This window comes from Lates calcarifer, linkage group LG17 (genome assembly GCF_001640805.2).
Source record: "Lates calcarifer isolate ASB-BC8 linkage group LG17, TLL_Latcal_v3, whole genome shotgun sequence".
Taxonomy (NCBI): Eukaryota; Metazoa; Chordata; class Actinopteri; family Centropomidae; genus Lates; species Lates calcarifer.
Window position 1 is genome coordinate 22,042,494 of NC_066849.1, and position 19,708 is coordinate 22,062,201.

The window sequence follows — 19,708 nt, forward strand, 5'->3', positions numbered from 1 at the left end:
TACCTAATTTACTACAAATGACATATACTTGACATAAAAGCTAACCGTTTTGAAAAGCATACAATGCTGTTTAAGACTTTGTACTTTTCCCATCACCCATTGATTTACACTAATTTCACTGACGTATAAAATGAATTAGCAGGCTCTTGAAAATAAGCCCTGTATATAACTTCTATATTTTGCCTATTCTTTCATACCACAAGTTACTTTGTATCATTATGATGTAGTGCGTTGCAGAAAGTCTAGTGTGGAACATGCTACCACTGTGAAAATGTAACTGACAAAACCTAATGCAGCCTTGATTTTCACTGTGATTGCTCTTCCTTCTTTTAATCAATTTTCATAATGTACAAAAGTGAATAGAAAGTAATAGTTTCCTTAAACCCTAACAAATACACCTCCAGCATTCATCTAAAACTAACAATAGTCAGCAAAAATGTAGCTGATGCTTGCAAAAAATGATCCCTGAATACATAAAAGTGCGTTCAGAAATAGCAGAATAGGAAACCTAACTAAATGTGTTTGTTGGTAGTAACATCACTGTTACCACAGTGTGCTGTATCTTTACCGCATCTACTGTACGTGTGTTTAGGATACCACATCATGGGTTGCCTCACCACATTTTTCTAAGTGTACCCACGCCTCCTAGGGAATAATGGCCTTTGATCTAAGCTTTAACAAAAAAAAAAAAGAAAAGAAGAAGTGCAGCCACACTGTTGAACTCTGCTATTTTAATCTTTCATCTTTTCCATCTTTTCTGTCTTCTGTTTCTGATTCTTCATGAAAGCGAGATTGAATACAGACTCCACTTTATCTGCAAGACTAAAAATTTGACAGGCCTCTCATTGATTGAGCACGAATAAGAGCGTCTGCTGAATTAATGAAGCAGTGCAGATGTAGATGACTCTCTGCGACTATAGTTTCCCTCTGTTCGGCTCGCTGGTTCTTTTTCCCTCACCGGATACACTCCAGACTCCTCGTGTGCTGCCTATTGACTGACTTTTTGTCCATCTGAATGCTCTATTTGTATGGAGAATAATGATTGATGGACTTTGGGGGTGGTGAGCATGGTTGTGTTCCCAATCTCTTGTTCCCTTTAGCGCCTGTTTGGGGAATCTGACTTGGCCAGCGCTCAGGATGGGATCAGAGCTATTTCGGGGGGTTGTTTTGGTCACGCTGGCTGCCGAGTTTGAGATTTGGCCCCGGCTGCTAAAGTTACATGAGAGTTCAAGCCTCTGAGTTCAAACCTGGAATCTAATCTCAGCTGATGATTGCATGGTTAGGTCAGCAGGAAGTCAACAACTTAGAGAAGCGAACACTGTGAGAACAGTACTTCAAAACCAGAACAGATTCCTTAGCTTGGCACTAGATGTGAAGTTCGGGTCACATAGTTTTCTCATGGCTCTTTCTTTCTGGTCTGTTCTTCATTTCAGCACCACAGCAGCTGTAGAAAACTGCTCTGTTCTCTGTTTCCAAGGGTAAAGCATTTTATCTACATGCACTAATGCAAGATCTTTCCTTACTACAACTGGTTGTACATGAATTGAAGCTCATGACTCACAACAATATCTGTAGTTTATGTTGTAGAAGCATTTGAAAAGAGTTTTTCCAGGAGCCTTTACAAACCCCAAACACTATTATCTAGGGCTGCAACTAATAATTATTTTCATTGCTGATGAATCTGTTGATTAATTTCTTTATTAAATACTAAAAAATACAAAGAAATGGCCATAGCAACTTCCCACAGAGTAGTGTGATGTCTTTATGTTGCTTATTCAGTTTGCATTGATGAAAAGCAGCAAAAGAGCTGAAACTAGCAAATACAAGGTTTCTCCCAGGAAATTGGTCAAAGTAGTTGGTAATCGAGCACAGCAAATGAAGATACCAGTCCAGCCGTTCAGTATAAATTTAAGCTCGATGCAGACTCTGTTTGATTGTGTCGAGCTGGTGATTCTCAAGCTACTGTCAGCCTTCAGTTGCTTTCTCTCACACAGCAGCAGTTGATTTTAACTGACTGGGCTCGACTTTTTCCTACCTGTAAAACTTCACAAGGTTTTCTTTTTTTTCATGCATGATGTGACTGATTACTCAATGACATGCTGAGTTGGATCAAACAAAACACTGCATTAAAACCCTTAAATATTTGACATATGTCCATTAGGGGTGTTTTTTTTAATGTTTTTTTTTTTAACTTGACTGAAAAGGAGTATTGATAAGAGTAGCTGTATTGATAAAATCCAAATAGTACCCATGCTTGATGTCTAATTTTAGATTTATTGTTGTCCCATCAGGTTACTGTATGTATAGTGTCTTGGTGCCTTTTTGAATCATTAACAATAAATTCTTCACTCAGTCTGTGAGATGAAGTTAGCAATTCATTTTTATTATTATTTTTTTTTTTGCAATGAAAAGAGGAAGGTAATTTACTGTTGGCAGAGCTGCAGTGTAAAATCATTAAATTAAGATTTTATTAGTTTAGTGCTGAAAATGTTTTTGGTTGGTTTTTGGATAAAAACACATTTGTCAACACATCATTACATCCCCATCAGTGCCTTGTTGGTTGGGTCATGGCAGTGCGGTGAGGCCGGGGGTGGCTGTCTAGAATTAGCAGCCACCCTGTTGGTTGAGTTACAGCAGAGCAGGAATGCCTCCTCCAGTGGTAGGCGAGTTAAGACTACATGAGGGCCGCTTTGGCAGGGGGCCATGTTGTGCTAGTGAGAAGGCCTGCATGCTTGGATATATTAGCTGGGGTTTTGTAACCATTGTAATGAAACGACCGGGCTCCCGCGGCCCCTGAAAGGCTTTCCAACACTGAATGATTTAGAGCCGAAAGGAGAGGAAGCGGGGCAGAGCCGAGCCTCGGTCACAGAGTGAAGGAATTGCAGGACAAGTATGCCATTCACCCGTTTATTTACACTGCCCTTGTTTGTCAGCACACCCCGAACCTTCCTGTTTTTACATTGAACACGCACATTTGGCAGACATGCTTGTACGGAGACACACACACACACACACACACACTCAAGTGAATACAAGTGGTTTTACAGGGGTAATCAGGGACAGCAGATTATTGTCTCCCTCTAAGGCTTATCAGAGTATGCCCAGTGGCTGTCTCTCTCTTTCTCACAAACAAACACATGCACACATTGTGACATTCTTGCAGGCCATGGCGTGTAACTTTGTTCAATTGAGGGACATTTCACATTTTCGCACTATTATTTATGTCTTGGCACCGGTGAGAGCGAGAATTTGGCTCGTCGGCCGCTTATGCTACACGATGGCTGTAAAAATATATCGGGCATATTTGATAATGAGTTTGTCACACTCACACCGTCCTCCTGCACCTGTCTGGTGCCAGCATTGTGAAAAGCCCTTGTCATAAATTCCTGGCCTTTGTTAGGAGGTGTCAGTGACCGGGTGCCTGAGGAGGGCCACAGGGTCACAGAGGGCGTGTGTGTGTGTGTGTGTGTTTGACTTTATGTATGCATATTTACATGCACTCTCTCTCTATGTGTTACAGTAATATCTTGAGTGCATGTGTGTGTTAAAGCGTTGGGGGTGGACAGAGCTGCCCGGCTCAGGTGTCACCCAGAGGAATGCAGACCTTTTGCACTTTGACCCCTGGAACATGGCCCTGGAGGGTTGGGTGTCAAACCATTGCCCCTGAACCTCAGCTAGTGAGGTGTCACATTACTCTCTTGGCTGCTGCCACAAGGCCAAAGGCTACAGAAGACACAGCTGCGTGTGTGTGTGTGAAATCACTGTCATTAACAATGCAACAGTCATTAACTTTGTCAGAGGCTGGTGGATGTTGCCTGAGTTCATGTTGGTTATCTAAAAAATGGGACAACAGCAGGAGACTGAGTTATTTTAATTTTCTCCATCGAAGGCTCTTGAGAGTACGAGTTGAGGAAAAGCTTATATTCATAATCACAATATGGCAAATATACACAGAATCAACTTCCAGAACTCCTTTAATCTGCTTTTAATTGTAATTAAAGTCAGTCAGAAATTTAAAAAACTATAAGATCACATCAACATGATACAATTCTGACAGTAGAGGAATGATAATATTGGCTGGTTCTGACATGTAGTGTTTCCACAATAATAATTAATTACTAGTTTTAAACAAGAGACAGGAGTGTAATTACTGTAAATGAACAAAGCATCCTCTGGCAACAGTGGCATCATCTACAGTAACAGCCTCTTTAAATGTGATGCTGCCTTGCTGTATCCATAGCAAATGTCTAACAACAATTGTGATCCATTACAGTTTTGTAGCTTTTTACGTCCTACTTATTTCTACATGTCTTTCTCATTGGGACTGTAATTTAATACTCAGTACATAAGTAGAAATTAGATTATATAAGAACTTAAAATGAGTTAAACTGTGTTTCATGCACGTGGAATTTCTCTTCTGAAACCATGTTTCAGACCTGACCAGGGCTCTCTGTGTACTCGACCCCTCCCCAGATGTTGTTTGGCGAATTTGCACCTCTAGTGCCCTCCACCCATTTTCTCCCTTCTCAGAGCACCTCTGTGTCTATTATTGGCAGGAAGCTGTGACAGGGAAGGCTACTCAGCCAGAGGGGGGAAAGGAGGCTAAACATGGTTTGGTTAGGAATGTTAGAGAACAGCCGTGTTCATTTGTACATTCACCAGCCGGCTTGCCAGCCTTCCAGTCGACCATCCAGACCTCTGAGAGCCTGGACAAGGGGTGCCTTTGTCCCCCATCTGCAGGCTACACCCTGCCCTGCTCCTGCCCCCCATCTTACCCTTCTCTCCATCCTGTTGGACCTCCTCTGCCTCCCTCTTTTCACTCGCGGACCCTCATCCCAGAATAGCACAGCAGGTCCCCTCTGAAAATAGAGCTGGTGATGTTGGCAGGGTCAACCGCTCCCTCGCTCGTCTTTCTACTTTGTATCTCTCTCTCCCTGTGTTTTTCTCCCCTGCTCACAGAATCACTCTTTTGTTTCAGAGACTTATTCAGAGAGAGTAATTAGCCAGTTAAAACGTTTTTATCCAAAATGACACATCCAAACTCAGTGCCGTAAAAATTCTTATCATGAATGCATTTAATGTCTAAATAGCTCACCAGCCCCAGAACTTATTGTCTTTTTTAATATTTAGGCCAGGTGTAAAAGCACTCAAGAAAAGAGCTTCAAAAGGTAAATTCTTCCCACTGAGTCATGTGGCTCAGCCTTAATCTCCCATTAACTCATGCAGTGAGGTATTCCCTCTAAAGTGTAAAAAAAATGCAGGTTAGCCCCAGAAGAAATCTTATTAAAGGAGCACTGAATGTAGAAAATAGCTGTTTTTGTGTTTGAGGAGAGGCTCAAGCTTCCCGTTGGGCAAACAGCAGGATGCCCATAATTTGACAAATTCCCCTTTAATCACTCAAATCGAGGCTGGCTCCATGTCAACAAATTTCTCTTTTCTCCTCCACTGCCAGATTTTTTTTCAACTTAGAAAATGACTGAAAGGGTCGCATCCAGGTCAGTGATGGGGCTCTTAAAAAGTGTGTAGCTTTGTGGATTTCACAGATATTTATGCTAGGATGCAGAATGTGTATATTTTGTTTGTGTCTGTCCAAAATTTCTAACATTGTTATCTGTTGTCATTATGGCAGTTACAGTCAGCACATACTGATGGAGTGATATGGTTATGTGGACATAACTGTACAGATAAGAAACAGTGAAAGCAGTTGTGGGTGGACTGGCTCTTAAAGCTTCTTTGACTTGATATTTATATATGAACAATGGCTCATCGCTGTGTGTGTCTGAAAGGAGGAGGAATCAACACAGAATTATCTCTCAATTCTGCAGTTCCTCTCAGCTCTAGAGTTTATTTTGAAGTCTTTCTGTTCATTGTTTCGGTTTTATGGCCCACAACTTAACTGTTTTTAGCCACTCTCACTGCTCACCGCTCATCAGTGTAGTTTCCAGGTGCAGACAACTGTTTTAACTGAAAAAGCTTTGTACTACCTGCACATCATCATAACTGCAGACAGAGCAACAAGTGTTGGTGCTACTGACTGTTAGCAACCAGCTGGTGAACATAATGAAGCTAAAGAGCCAGATATTTCCCTTGGAGGATGATGGAGACCAAAACAGAGTGAATATTGAACTTAATATTTCAGGGGTCTGTAAACACAACTCTAAACAAATGCTAATGCTAACAGTTTAGCCTCAACAACTTCATGAAGTGACAATTTGTCAGTGTTGGATTTATAGCTTGATATACTGCCTGTGTGAGGGTTCAGTATTATAAAGTCTTTGTTGGTGCGCAACCTGTTGAAAACATGGATCAAACGTAAAGCCTCAGTTTCGCTTCTGTAGACTAAACAATGGCTGGCACTCCTGCATAGAAATCTAGACCCTGAAATTTCATGGTGTGGACGTCTAGTTAGGCGAGAGCCGCCTTCAAGGTCCAACCCAAGTGGATATTTTTCAACCTGAATAATGACTGAGTAACTCTAGCTCAGCCTTGAAGCAGTTGCTGTCTCTAGACAGACATTGCCCTGCTTATAGACCACTGTTTTTCCTGGAGCTGCAGCTAATGACATTCCACTTTCATTTCCCTGGTGTTTGATTGAATGAAGCCCACTTTAAGCAAAAGAGGCCTCATGGAAACTTCTGGGTGAACAATCAGATTTTTTTTTAAATCTGTTTCTTTAAAACCCGTCAATTAGCTAAATCACTGTCTAGGTTTACATCTATAGACTGTAACTGTATTATATGGTGCTGAAATGTTTATATGAAGTGACGCCTGCTCAATGTATCTCTGCCAGTGGATTACTGGGTTGCATGTAGACCTAATCGCTTGATGATGTGCCACAGAGATGTAGTGTTTTTCTGAGAGACTGTAAATTATGGCTCATGCACACTTTGCCTTTGGTTTTTTCAGTCTTCTCTTTCCTGTGTGTCTTCACTGGACATCTGAACATTCACTAATCACAGGAGTAAGGTGGATTGTCTAGTGAAACCAGTGATTACAGTGACTTTAAGAACCTGTGACTGGTGGTACCCATTTGTTCCTGTGCGTAATCCAAGAATTGCTTTCTAAATATTTTCCTGCCAAAGAGTTTGGCAGTAAAAGTGTTTAAACTGTTCCACCAAGTGTCAACCAAAGAAATATCAAAATTCAATTCAGAGTCGTCCTTTTAATCAACTTTTCTCCTCCTCTGTTATTTCCTCTGTAGATGGTCCTGACCTGCCCAACGCTGTCGGCTTCTCCCCTCCCTCCAGCCCAAACCCGGCCAAGAAGAGCAGCTCCATCAACTGGTCCTTCCCAGACAAGATCAAGTCCCCACGCACCGTCAGGAAGATCTCCATGAAGATGAAGAAGCTCCCAGAGCTTAGCCGGAAACTCAGCGTCAAGGGGACCCCAAGCAGCAGCAACAGCAACAACGGCAATGGAAGCAATCAGTTGGAGCCGAGAGCTCATTCTCCCCGAAACAATGGGAGTGGATCGGAGGCCGCTCCTCAATCTTCAGGCCCTCCTAGGTTATCATCCGGGGGTGGGCAGGCGAGCCGTAACGTAATCTCGCGCTACCACCTGGACAGCAGCGTGTCCACGCAGCACAGCTTCAACAAGAAGAAAAGTAACGGCAGCTCCAAGTCAGCCAGTAAAGGTGGCTACCTCAGCGACGGTGACTCACCAGAGCTGGTGGCCAAATCTGGGAAGCACGGCTCTGCGGAGGGGAAGGGAGGGAAAGGCAAGGAGGTGGAGGGAAGTGGAAGCTCGAAACTTAATGGCACAGAGCTGGACATTGATGCTTTCCGCCATTACAGCTTCACAGAGCAGCCCAAGTGCAGCCAGTACATCTCTGGACTCATGAGCCTGCACTTTTACGGCGCTGAAGACCTCAAACCTCCACGCATTGACTCTCGGGACGTCTATTGCGCCATCCAAGTGGACTCGGTTAATAAAGCACGAACCGCTCTCCTCACATGTCGCACTACCTTCCTGGATATGGACCACACCTTCAACATTGAGCTGGAGAATGCCCAGCACCTGAAGCTGGTGGTGTTCAGCTGGGAGCCCACACCGAGACGCAACCGCGTCTGCTGCCACGGCACGGTGGTCCTGCCGGCGCTCTTCCGGGTGACGCGTTCCCACCAGCTGGCGGTGAAGCTGGAGCCACGGGGGCTGATCTACGTGAAGCTGAGCCTGATGGAGCAGTGGCAGAACTCACTGGACGGGGGGCCAGATGGAGACAGGGAGCCCCAGGTGTTCGGTGTGGAGGCGTGGCGGGTGGTGGAGAAGGAGAACACAGGACTGATGGTGCCGCTGCTTATAAGCAAGTGCATCAATGAGATTGAGAAGAGAGGCTGCCAGGTGAGTGTGTGTGTGTGTGTGTGTGTGTGTGTGTGTGTGGTTCAATGAGTTTGACTTTGAGAAGAAAGTTTCCAGCTCTCCTGTGATTAACAAGTAAACCAGGTGACTCTGTGGCAAAGGCCCTGGTTTTAATTTGTGCATTGGCTTTTATTTCCTTAATTAATCAATGAATTATTTAGATGAATGTCAGAAAATAGTGAGAAATGTCCATAACAAGTTAGAGTTCCTAAGTCTTCAAATTGCCTGTTTTTTCTGTCTAACACTGCAAAACTCATCCATATTCAGTTTCAGTTATATAAAACAGAAAAGCAGCAAAACCTCTTATTTGAAAAGCTTCAAACAGGGAACACTTAGAGTTTTATAAAGGGCTTTAATGATTGATTTGTTGCCACATTTGTTGTTGGTTATTTCTCTCTCAATCAACCTCTAATTGATGTCAGCACTTAGGACGGCAAATACTGATTATTTTCATATCATTTAATCTGCCTGTTTTCTTTGAGATTAAGCATTCTATCAGTATAATTACAGAGAACAGGGGAATGAATTAATTAGAGATATTTCACAGAGCTCAAAGTGAGATCTTTAGAAATCTTTTTTTATCTGCCTAATACCCCAAAACCCAAACATATGAAATTTACAATGAAATAAAAGAAAAATAGCAAATCCTCACATTTACAAAGCTAGAACCATGATGTGTTATGCATTTCTGTTTAATTTACTGATTAGTCCAGGTCTATATGATATATATAATTAAATATATTTTGACTGTTTACATTTGGGTCGTAGCCACTCTAATCCTGTTCTGTCAATTTTATACAGATGTAGATTCATTTGAAAAGAAGGCTGGGAGTATACAATTATATAATGCATTTTTGTATGAGAGTAACAGAACAGGAAAGATGTAATCCTACATCCAGAGCATCCTTTTAGCTCCATGTACCGTGAGATGAGTGTTCACCCTGCAGCCAGAGACAGTGCTGGATGACTGGCAGGAGCAGAAAAGATACAGGAGATGTACAGTATGTACCGCACTTCATGATGTCGCTGAGCCGTCCTGAGGCGACTGGCTTTATTCAGAGAAGAGAAAGACTCAGAATTAAGAGACTGGTGTTGCGGTGACGATGAGGGAGTAGATCATGTGATCATGTTTTACCCCCCCCCCCCCCCCCGCCTCCATGTTTTCATGTGCTGTTTGAAGCTCAGAAAGATGAGAAAGAGGTGGTGGCGTTTCTCCTCATTAGAACTGAGATAGTGGCAGTAAAAGTGTCTGGCTGCTGTTCCTGACTGATCAGTCATGGAGGGTGGGGGTTGTGCCAGGGGCAGCGGGTGCCTGGGGCCAAAAGACAAACATTAGACCTCTCCAAGGAGCCTGTCTGTCAAATTAGACCCCACCCTCAGACATGTGTGCACTGTGCTGAATCTTTAGAAGTAGTAGTGCTGACAGGAAACTCAATGTCAGAATAAAAGTCCATGTTTGATTAAATTATTTTCGTGTTAGCAAATAATGTATGTAAATAGTGTATCAGAAGACCAGGGTGCCAGCTACTGACTGACTTCATCATCCATTAATCTGTTGGTTATTTATTGGATTAATCAGATTAACATTTTAGAAACTAAACCATCAATTCATTTAGTTTATAAAATGTTAGAAACTAGTGAAAATCACCAACACAATTTTCCAGAACCTGAGGTAACATCTTCAAGTTGTTAAAAAAAATTGAGAAAAGCAGCAAATTCTGATGTTTGAAGGGCAAGAACCAGGAAACCCTTTAGTATTTTTGATCAATAATGATCAGTTGATTATCAAAATTGTTGTTGTTCGATGAGTCAACTAATTGTTTCAGCACTTTTGGTGATTCTTTGGTGTGGTTTTGTCACCTTCTGACCAACAGTGAGAAAATGTAGCTTTCAGTCAGTTAACCTGTTCTACCCAAACTTCCCTTCTGCTGCAAATAGCCTTTGTGCAACAGTGCATCATATAGAAACATGGATTCCCAGAAGTCAGGTTGCTGGTCCTGTTCCTCTGAAGAAGATGGATTGTGGCCACATCCACTTAGCTGCCCTCTTCATGTACCAGCTATAGCTTTCACTTAACCAACAGTTTTTACTCACCTCTCTCAGGTTTCCTCTGTTTATGTAATTCAGTCTGCTTAGTCTCGCCATATTGTGATTCCTATCTGTTTCTGTCTCTCCTCGTCTGCCTCTGTTTTTATCTGTTTTTCCTTCTGTCTCCCTTTTTTTCCCCTCTGTCTGACACTTTTGTCTCCCGTCCCTCACCGTGTTTCTTCTAATCACTCTCCTCCCCCCTGTTTTGCTGCCTTCTTTCATTACAGAGATGTAAAAGAGACTTTGCTCAGGGTATCAGTCAGAGATCAAATATAAGTGCTCCCCCAGGTTGCAGGCAGACAGGGGTTAGGACGGGGCTGACACCAGATCCCAGAGGAATTTGCAGGTTGTGTCACTGAAGCATGCATGGCCAGACGTGTAGCTGTGCGCCTTTTACAAATGATTATGTGGATCTTTGATGGAGACTCTTTTCAGAGTCTCTAAGAATTGCATGTCCTTAGGGCTTCTGCGAGCTTTTAAAACGCTGGATGATTGTGGCTGTTTTGAAAAGACTGCAGATAATGTCTGTTTCAGACACTGGAGTTATGTATGTGAGCACATTAAAAAGAGATATTTTTCAAAAGGAGTTATCCCAGTAACCTACATACTGTCATACATGACAGAAAAAGATGAACATGTGTTGTGACATGTTATGAGCGGCTCAACAGCAGCATCATTATAGACAGAACAGAGATCCTGGTGTTGTGTCATTAAAGGTGTAGATTTTGTTTAGGTCTGCAAGTATTGATCAATGTGCTGATTATTTTCTGTCATAGTCATCTCCAGAAATCCAAGGTGATGTCTTCAAATGTTTTGTTTTGTCTGATAAAGTGCCCAAAATCTGGAGAGATTCAGTATACAGTGATATAAGACAGAGAAAACCGTCACAAATAATGAGCTGGAACCAGGTCGCGTTTGGCTTCTTTGCTTGAAAAATGATTAATCGATCAAAAAAGGTGACTAATTGATCAATCAACTGCACTTTTGTTATCACATATTGAATCAGTTACGTTGTTGGGTTCAGGAATGGCTTTTCGGCTTTCAGATGTAAGATGCTGTTACATGCCTGGTTCAGTAATGGCTTCATTCAAGCCGACAGTATTATTACAGATAGAGCATGTGCGATATTTGGCATCTGGCACATGACGGTGGGTGGTGGCACTGCTTGAAGATCAGCTGTAAGTTGGGAAATAAATATAAGGAGAAAGAGTGTTTGCTGCTTGCTCATTTCAGTAATGGATATAAAGTATTAATAAAATATTTTGCAGCTTAAGACTTAATGGCCACTGGTGGCACAAAGGATGACTCCCCTTTAATTCCTTTTGGTTTACATGCTGTATATCAAGACTTTTGCTGGATATTAATTAAGCAGTCGGTATGAGTGAAAACTTAAAGTTAATTATAATTACTGTGCTTTTCTGTGTTTTTTCTCCATTTGTTTGGCAGTGAGTGAGCACGTACATGTCTGCTCTCCTGTCATGTGTATGTATATATGTGGAGAATCCCTGAATCATGCCAGAAAAGGCGTTCTGTTACTTTGTCATGAAGGTGAGAACAGATGATTATTTCCCTGCTAGTGCCTGTAGAAAGGTGAGTCAGAGGTAGAGGAATAACTTGGCAGATGGAGGAGAATTAGTGCTGTCACATGCACTTTTCTCTCTTTCCTTTCTTTTCCTTTGATGTTTCTATGAAGTCCTTAAGCTGATCCCAGACACCCCCCCCTCAGTCAAAAAAAACTGACCCCATCACTGCTGCTACAGTCGCAGAGCGTCTGCTTCCATGTCGAGGGAGCTCATTTTGTGTAGTGGTTATTGTGTCTGCTTTATTTTACATATCAGTCTTTGCTGGTGCTGCTGCTTGTTGTGTTGCCCGGGCAGCCACAGTGTGTAAGTGCAAGCCCTCTTTTTGCTAACAGCTGTTCCCCGCCTGCACTCGGGCTCTCCCCCAAAGAGAGACTCTTTTTTTATTTTTCTGAATGGACTTGTTGTTCATTGTGCCCAGTGACTTCTGTTTACTCTCACACAAAGCCAAATCCCTGCCTAATCTGTCCTCCTCTCTCCCTCTCGTGTGAGGTTTAGAAAACGCTGCTCTACTGGACGAGGAGAGCTCACAAATAGTTGCTCTGGTGGGATGGGGAGACATTATAGTGCTCCTACGCTGGAGCCCGGAAAGGCCAGCAGTGTGTGTGTGTGTGTGTGTGTGTGTGTGTGTGTGTGTGTACAAGTGTTTGTGTGGATCTGGACCCGACCCGCCATTCACAGCCCACTGACTTAACACGTTGCTGGGGCAACCACACCAGTTGGTCTGCTATGCCACATACCAGACAGACACATGTAGGAGAAATTATGGTATGTCTGTAGCCGGGCCTAATCCCAACATAACAAAGAGACCAGTGGTGCCAAGTTTCAACTATCAAATGTCAACGTCTCGAGGAAATTGTTCAGAGTTCCTTTGGGTCACACTCTGGAGGCTTAGGTAAAGAAACATAAATGGTTTATTGCTGAGTGCTCACCATTTGTAATGCTGAGATGTCTGCTCGGTTTTTCGAAGAGCTCTGTGTTTATCCATTCACTCATAAGGACGTGACAGTTTTATCACACGTCTGAGTGCAGTTTGGTACAACTCAGAGCACGTTTCCCATTTTCAAACAAACCAAACGATGAGACTAAGTTCACAGAAATGATGCTACTTGCTACTTTTTCAGAAAAGAAGATGCAAGTTTTGAAAGTGAGACCATATCTATAACAAAATCTTCACAGTACAATTGAAAAGTTGAATTCATAAATGATTAAACACACCCACCGCTTCAGTAACATACACTCAAGGGTTTTACTCCCACAGCCTTTCTTTGGTTATGGTCTGACCACCAGCTAATGATGACTATGTTAGATAATACTGTGGATCTGACCGTACAGTCAGTTTACTGATTCAGTGACTCATATGCTGCTTTTAGCATCATGTTGTCATGTTCAAATGTTCCGTAGTCTTTGCTTTAAAGTGAATATTTAACACCATATTCTTCGTACAAATGAAAACTTGTAAAACACACCAATGCTATTGCTTTATAACTGACATTACCGTTACATTTTGCTGCTCTCTTTACTTGTGACACTGTTAGACCATGTTTTATTGCCTGACGGATAAATATTTCACAGGTTTTATGTCCAGCAAGAGTTATATAGTCTTGTTTCAAGTGTTTCAGATGAACTTGTTTATAGTTATCTTCTGTCTCACTGTTGAGAAGAAGAAGCTGGTCAGTCAAGTCAGGTTATTTAACCTGAGTTTGTGTAAGGGCTTCACAATGTGTACAACATATGACATCCTATATCCTTAAGCCCTTGATTTGAATGAGGGAAACCTGCGCAAGAAACTTGAATATGACAAATAAAGGGGGAATCATCATTAACTGAGGAGGGATCTTCTTCCATGATGCACATACATTTAGTAGGTGTGGTGAAGCAACCTGGTTCTGTGTCACACTGGGCCTCTTGTGTGGGTCCTGATAGTTATTAGAAAATATAAAGTTGTGTCAGTTGTTCAAATAAACATTTTGTAGAGATGAAGCAGACTAGAGTCTTGAGACACATGAAAGTCGTTTTGGCTTCTGTCCAGCACATTGTTTGAGCGCAGACGCAGAACTTGATCAATAGGGTTGTAAAAATGTCTGCTGCTCTGTCAACTGATTTGACTCTTAAGCCATGCATGTTTATTCGACCTACATATGTATGCGTGTGTCTGTTTCCAGGTGGTGGGTCTCTACCGTCTGTGTGGATCTGCAGCCGTAAAGAAGGAGCTACGTGAGGCGTTTGAGAGAGACAGCCACGCCGTGGAGCTGTGTGAAAACACGTATCCTGACATCAACGTCATCACAGGTAAACTGAGCACCGCTACTGGAGAACATGAGACGCTAACACAGCAAGAGATCAACACACACACTCAGTATAATTAGGAATTGGTTGTTACCTAGATGGCATTTCCAAAGGGAAGTACATAGGAAATGACATAATACAGTACACTCAGTAAACGGTAGGTATACTCAGGTTTCCCATGAAGCTGACTGAGCATGTGATCCCAGATAAAAGTCAATGAGTTTTGATCAAGGCTGCCACCAACAATTTCTTTCCATGGTCATTTATTCCACTGATTTTCTGGTTTAATTATTTGATCTGGTGAAAAATTTCCATCACAGTTTCCCAGAGCCTAATTTGGCATCTTCAGATTTCTTGTTGTGTCCTGAAAAACTAAACCCACTCAAAAAATTTCAGCTTCCCTGGCAAAGAAAAGACAAAGAACAGCATCAGATTCTCACATTTTAGAAACTGCAACCTAGTGAATTTTTTGCAAAAATCTTATAAAAATTCAAAAATTATATCAAAAATTATACTGAAATGTATCTACTCTACTTTAAAGCCTCTATATCATATGTCTGTCAGAGTAGTACTGCATATTTTATTTTAGACTTTTGTCACTTTATTCATAGAGCAGATATTACCAACAATGTAAATATAAAAACAGAAAAGAACAAAACAAAAAAAAATTTAAAAGGAGGACTGGGTAGCAATGAGTAAAATAGGATGAACTAAGCTTTACAGCGAATGTAGGAATTGAGCAGTGACTTATGCAAAGAAGAGAAGAATAGTTACAAGAGTTAAGAGAGTAAGGCAGTGTGGCACATCTCAAATGTCAAAACAAATGGGGCAATAGACAAATGGAGTCTGGATTTAGTATTGATCCAGTCTTTGGCCCAGTGAACGTGTCTGAACCGGTGTGTCCGCTGCAGATAGGTCAGCACATGTGTGTAGGTTTGTACGTGCTGTTTGTAGTAAAAGCATTCCAGCAGTCAACATACCAGTATAGGCCGATGCCTGAGGGAAGGGCCCACACACACACACACACACACACACACACACACACACACACAGATCAGACCATGCTGTACATTCAGGTCATTCTTTCCCCTTCAGGTCTGTGGTTGAGACATGTACTGTCCCTTCTAGGTCATGTTTTAGTCAGTTCAAATGTGAGCAGCTCAGCCTGATAATGGGGGTAGTACTAAGTGTAAATACTGTTTGATTCTCCCAAAAGCAGCATATCATCTCAAGCCTCATTATTTAAAGCCAGTAATTTAAATGCCACTCAGATACCTGTCAGTTGAAGCTTTTTTCCGACTCTGTTGCTGTGAAATTAAAAATGGAAACAGTGAGTTACAGCACATCTCACTGAGTCTTCAGCTTACAAAAACAGCCGTGTCATTGGATTGAGTAATGATTTCAGCAGTGCGACAGATTTTGTGGGTGGGTGGCAGCAGGGGGGGGGCAAAGTTGTAGAAAGTGACTTGGTCATGATTTTTTTTCTCCCACAAAAAGAGGAAGACCATGGAAACCTCTGGGCATTGTAGGAACTGCTGTTGGTTTTGGGAAGAGGCCCCGTATAGGCGTCGTCCTATCATGCCTGCTTTGATCCACATGCATTTGCATGGCAGGGCAAAGAACACAGTTAACAGTTGAGCGAGTTAGAAAAAAAGGGCCAGCACCAGTGTGGATTGTTGGTTTTTGCTCGCTGCCTAAATTTGCTCTGCCAAGCGAGTTGCTGTTGCAGATGGGCCTGAGTGAGTGGAAGAGGACAGAGGGAGAGGGGGTGGAGGGAAGGCAGATCAGGGCTTTATGTTGTGTGCTGCAAAAAATCTGGGATATAATCATAGGTTTAGTCTGAAAACATACTTCCCTAAAACATTTGGTAAAACCCTGCCAGTTGATTGACCTAATTTTACTTTTCTTGCCAGTGTTTTGAAACGTAAGCTCCTTATGCTTTGCCCTTATTTATAATTGAAGTGTAAAAATAATGCTGAATATTGGATTAAAAAGGAGTCTCTGCGGTGTGGAGTCATACTAGGGGCTAATAAGCGAACAGCAAATAGATGAGCTAAGAGGGCTGGCGTGTCACACGGCTAATTTAAAAGCGGAGGTAGTGAAAGGGATTATCCAGGGGTCAGAGTTCAATCCAAAGCTTGCAAAACATGCTCAGTGCGCAGCCCTCCATTGTTTCAAATCGCAGTGCTTTGTTTCAAATCACAATTCACTCAAAGGAACCAGAGACGTGTCATCAACATGAGCAACATGCTGTGAAAAATCAAGGCAAACAACATTATCTTCAGCAGTTTGTGTTTCAGCAGTTACTCTTCCTCCACTGTAGTTAATCTGCAGCTGTAGAAAGAGTCTGTGCTGCTTCAGATCAGCTGTAATATGGCGGATGATGTGGAGCTGGTCAACAGATATTCATAACCTCAACTGACCCCTGGTAATCATTGAACAACCTGTGAGGATAGTGGGTCAGTTTTGTTTTTCATTTTACTTGATTTTTTTTTTAAGTGTTGAAAGATCTGTTTCTTATTCTCAGCCACATATTCACGCTGAATATACCAAACATTAAACGCCTTAAACTTTCCATAATTATTTCCATCATCAGCAGAGGACTTAGAGCAGAGCTTACACTGAAGATATGGACCGCAAAAGATGTCTCTCAGTGTCGATTAAATACAAGAACCTCAGGGTCATGATTTTGGCACACAGAACCACAGCCTGACATTTTCACACTTCAGTTTTTGTTCAGATTAAACAAACAAGATGTAACATGTTAATTAATGAGCTTTAGAGATGCTACTAATCGGATTTTGTTATTTTCATACAGAGCTTTGTTAGCTGTGTCACCTTTTTCCAGGCTTTATGCTAAGCTAAGCTTGTAGCTCAGCATAAAGACTGGACACTCTAATTAGTACATTTCCCAAAATGTTGAGTTATTCCATTAAATAGGATTTGAAAGTGCTGCTTCCTATTCTGCTTCCTATTCTGACCATTTTAATGTTTCCCTTATTAATTCTGTAACAGATGTAGCTCTCAGAGAGAGATGCCTGACATATTTGGTAAATTCAGTGTGGATTGAATGCAAGAATCTAAAAATGGCACTAGCTCTAATTTAAATACTTCAAAACATTCACTTGCTGGTGACAGTGGTGAATTGAGGCATGCTTTGTTCCCAGTTGTAGCATTTAATGATGTTTCTCAGTAACATTTTGTGTTGTCGTGCAGCTTTTATAGATAGAAATAAACTCAGAATATCAGATGATGTTTTCTATTGGGTGAGGCAGGCTTTATTCCAGTAGTTCAACATGGTAATGAATGTCAGTTATCAGCAGTTCCCTCAGCCACAGCAGCAACATGTGACCTCAAAATGTAAATCACAGTTTATCTTAGAATTCACACACTTACAAATAATCCTGTTTGAATAAAACAAATGCACATTGAATGACTCTGAAAAAGGACAGTTTAGTGACTTTGAATAATGATTAAACCCTCAGCTCAACCTGTTTGGCTTGTATGTAAACAAAGCTCCTAAACTGATCCAGTGATGAGAAACTGGTTCAGTTATTTGTCCTGTGTCCCCTGGAAAAAAAAACAGACCAGCGTGTCCTGGCCCCGCTGGTCGAGAGCTCGGTGCAGTTATTGATCCTAGTTCATGGTCTTTAATTTGCCTTGCCTGACTTGTCTTTTCCATAGCCTACTTCCCTACTTTGCCCCCCCCCCACCCCCGGCAGTACTCCAGTGAAGACATGGAAAGTCATTAACAAGTGCCCCCTTTGTTGCCGAACAAACACAGATGGTATTTGGCTCATGCATGGGGGATTAGCTGAACCCTGGGCCGGCCAGGGAAGCAGGCAACCACTTTACAAAGAGCTCCAGGCCTGTGTGGGTGTCAGAATATTTCTTAAACTGCGGGTCGGGAATCAGAAACCAGTTGCAGACGTACCTCTGATGAATCCACTTGTGGCATGAGAGCTCCACTGTTTCCAGAGTTAGGACTGGGGTTTGCTCCTTTTGGATTTTTTTGGCAGGGGGGAGAAGGGGCCTACGGAAACTTTGAAGCAACCACAGTATAAAGCTTTACCGTGCCACTGGACAAGGCAGCGACACAGACACACACACACACATATGCACACACACATCTCCTTTGGCCCCCCCTAGTGCTGTGGGGGCGTGCAGGACAGCAGGGAGGGGGCAGGACAGAGAACAAACCCCCGTTTGTTCTCCGGGGCGAGGCGTTGACTGCAGCACTGACAAGAGGAGTGACCTTCCGCTTTGTTTGAACAAGAGGTCAAAGGTAGAGCCGTGCCCCAGTGCATTGTGTGCCTTGTAGTGTTTGGTGGCACATTTGGGACACTGAAATAGTCTGAATTGATTTAAAAAAAAATATTTACATCAAAATACTTTAAGCTGCTGTCATCTGCAGCTTTAATTACACGTGCTGAAGCTTTGTTTCAGGGGTTTGTTCATCTTTAATGCTGAGCTGCTTGTGATTACAGGACTATATTCTTCTGTTTAGGTTTTATCATACCATTTAGATTTAGGTAGAGACGTATGTATGTATAATATGTGTGTATATATAGTATGTATAGTGTCTCCGCTGGTTCAAAGCCAAACCCCAACAGTTTAAATGTGAGAGAACAGACACTCAGCGTGCGCTTGTTGTCAGCTTGGCTGTGAAAGAAAGTGAAGCACCTGCAGGGCAAGCACACCTGTTCACCCCTGAGCCCATGACCTTGTGTGTATACATGTGTGTTGGAGTGTATGTGTGTGTGTTCACGTTTCAGTGAGCAATGTGTGTGTGTTTATGTGTGTGTGCACTGCTCAGGGGCTAAGACACAAAAGCAAATACTAACACTGACTCATAGCAGGCTAATGATTTACCTGAATGGCTGTATTCTCCTCACCTCAGACAAACACACGCACATGTGCACATGCACGTACACAAAGTTGGACTGTCTGGTGTACTTTTTTAATTATTGCAATAGAAAGAGCCTAAACACACGTGATGTTTTCATGAATTGCATGTGAGGAAAAGAGCAGGCTGTTTTGTTTTAGGAAGCGATGCTAACGTGAAACAGTCGTGCTGTTGTTGTGTCTAGATGATCTGCCTCACAGCACAGGGAAGGTCAGAGGGTCTACCATGCTTGAGTTTCCATTTTAAGGGAAAAAAAACAAAGTGCTATCTCTCTGCATTTTATTTGCATACTCGCATAACAAAAAAAAGAGAAAGCATTACTTTGCGGAGATAAGGAGAAAAACACATGGCTCATTTTTGCTTCCAGGCAGCCTGTTTTCCTGCGATGAAACAAGCTGATTATTATTATCTCAGTAAAAGTCTCAGTAAAGATTGACAACAGGAAGCAGGAGGATGTTCACAAGGCTTTTCTGTATAATCTGTTTTG

General features: G+C 42.2%; 1 protein-coding gene across 1 annotated transcript in view; it reads left to right on the forward strand.

Moving 5' to 3' along the window:
* Positions 1–19,708, forward strand: part of syde2 (synapse defective 1, Rho GTPase, homolog 2 (C. elegans)) — a 48,290-nt gene that overhangs the window by 13,832 nt on the left and 14,750 nt on the right. Inside the window, 2 exon segments of the mRNA XM_018694022.2 lie at positions 7,202–8,340; positions 14,192–14,318. Coding sequence (XP_018549538.1) covers positions 7,202–8,340; positions 14,192–14,318 — 1,266 coding nt within the window.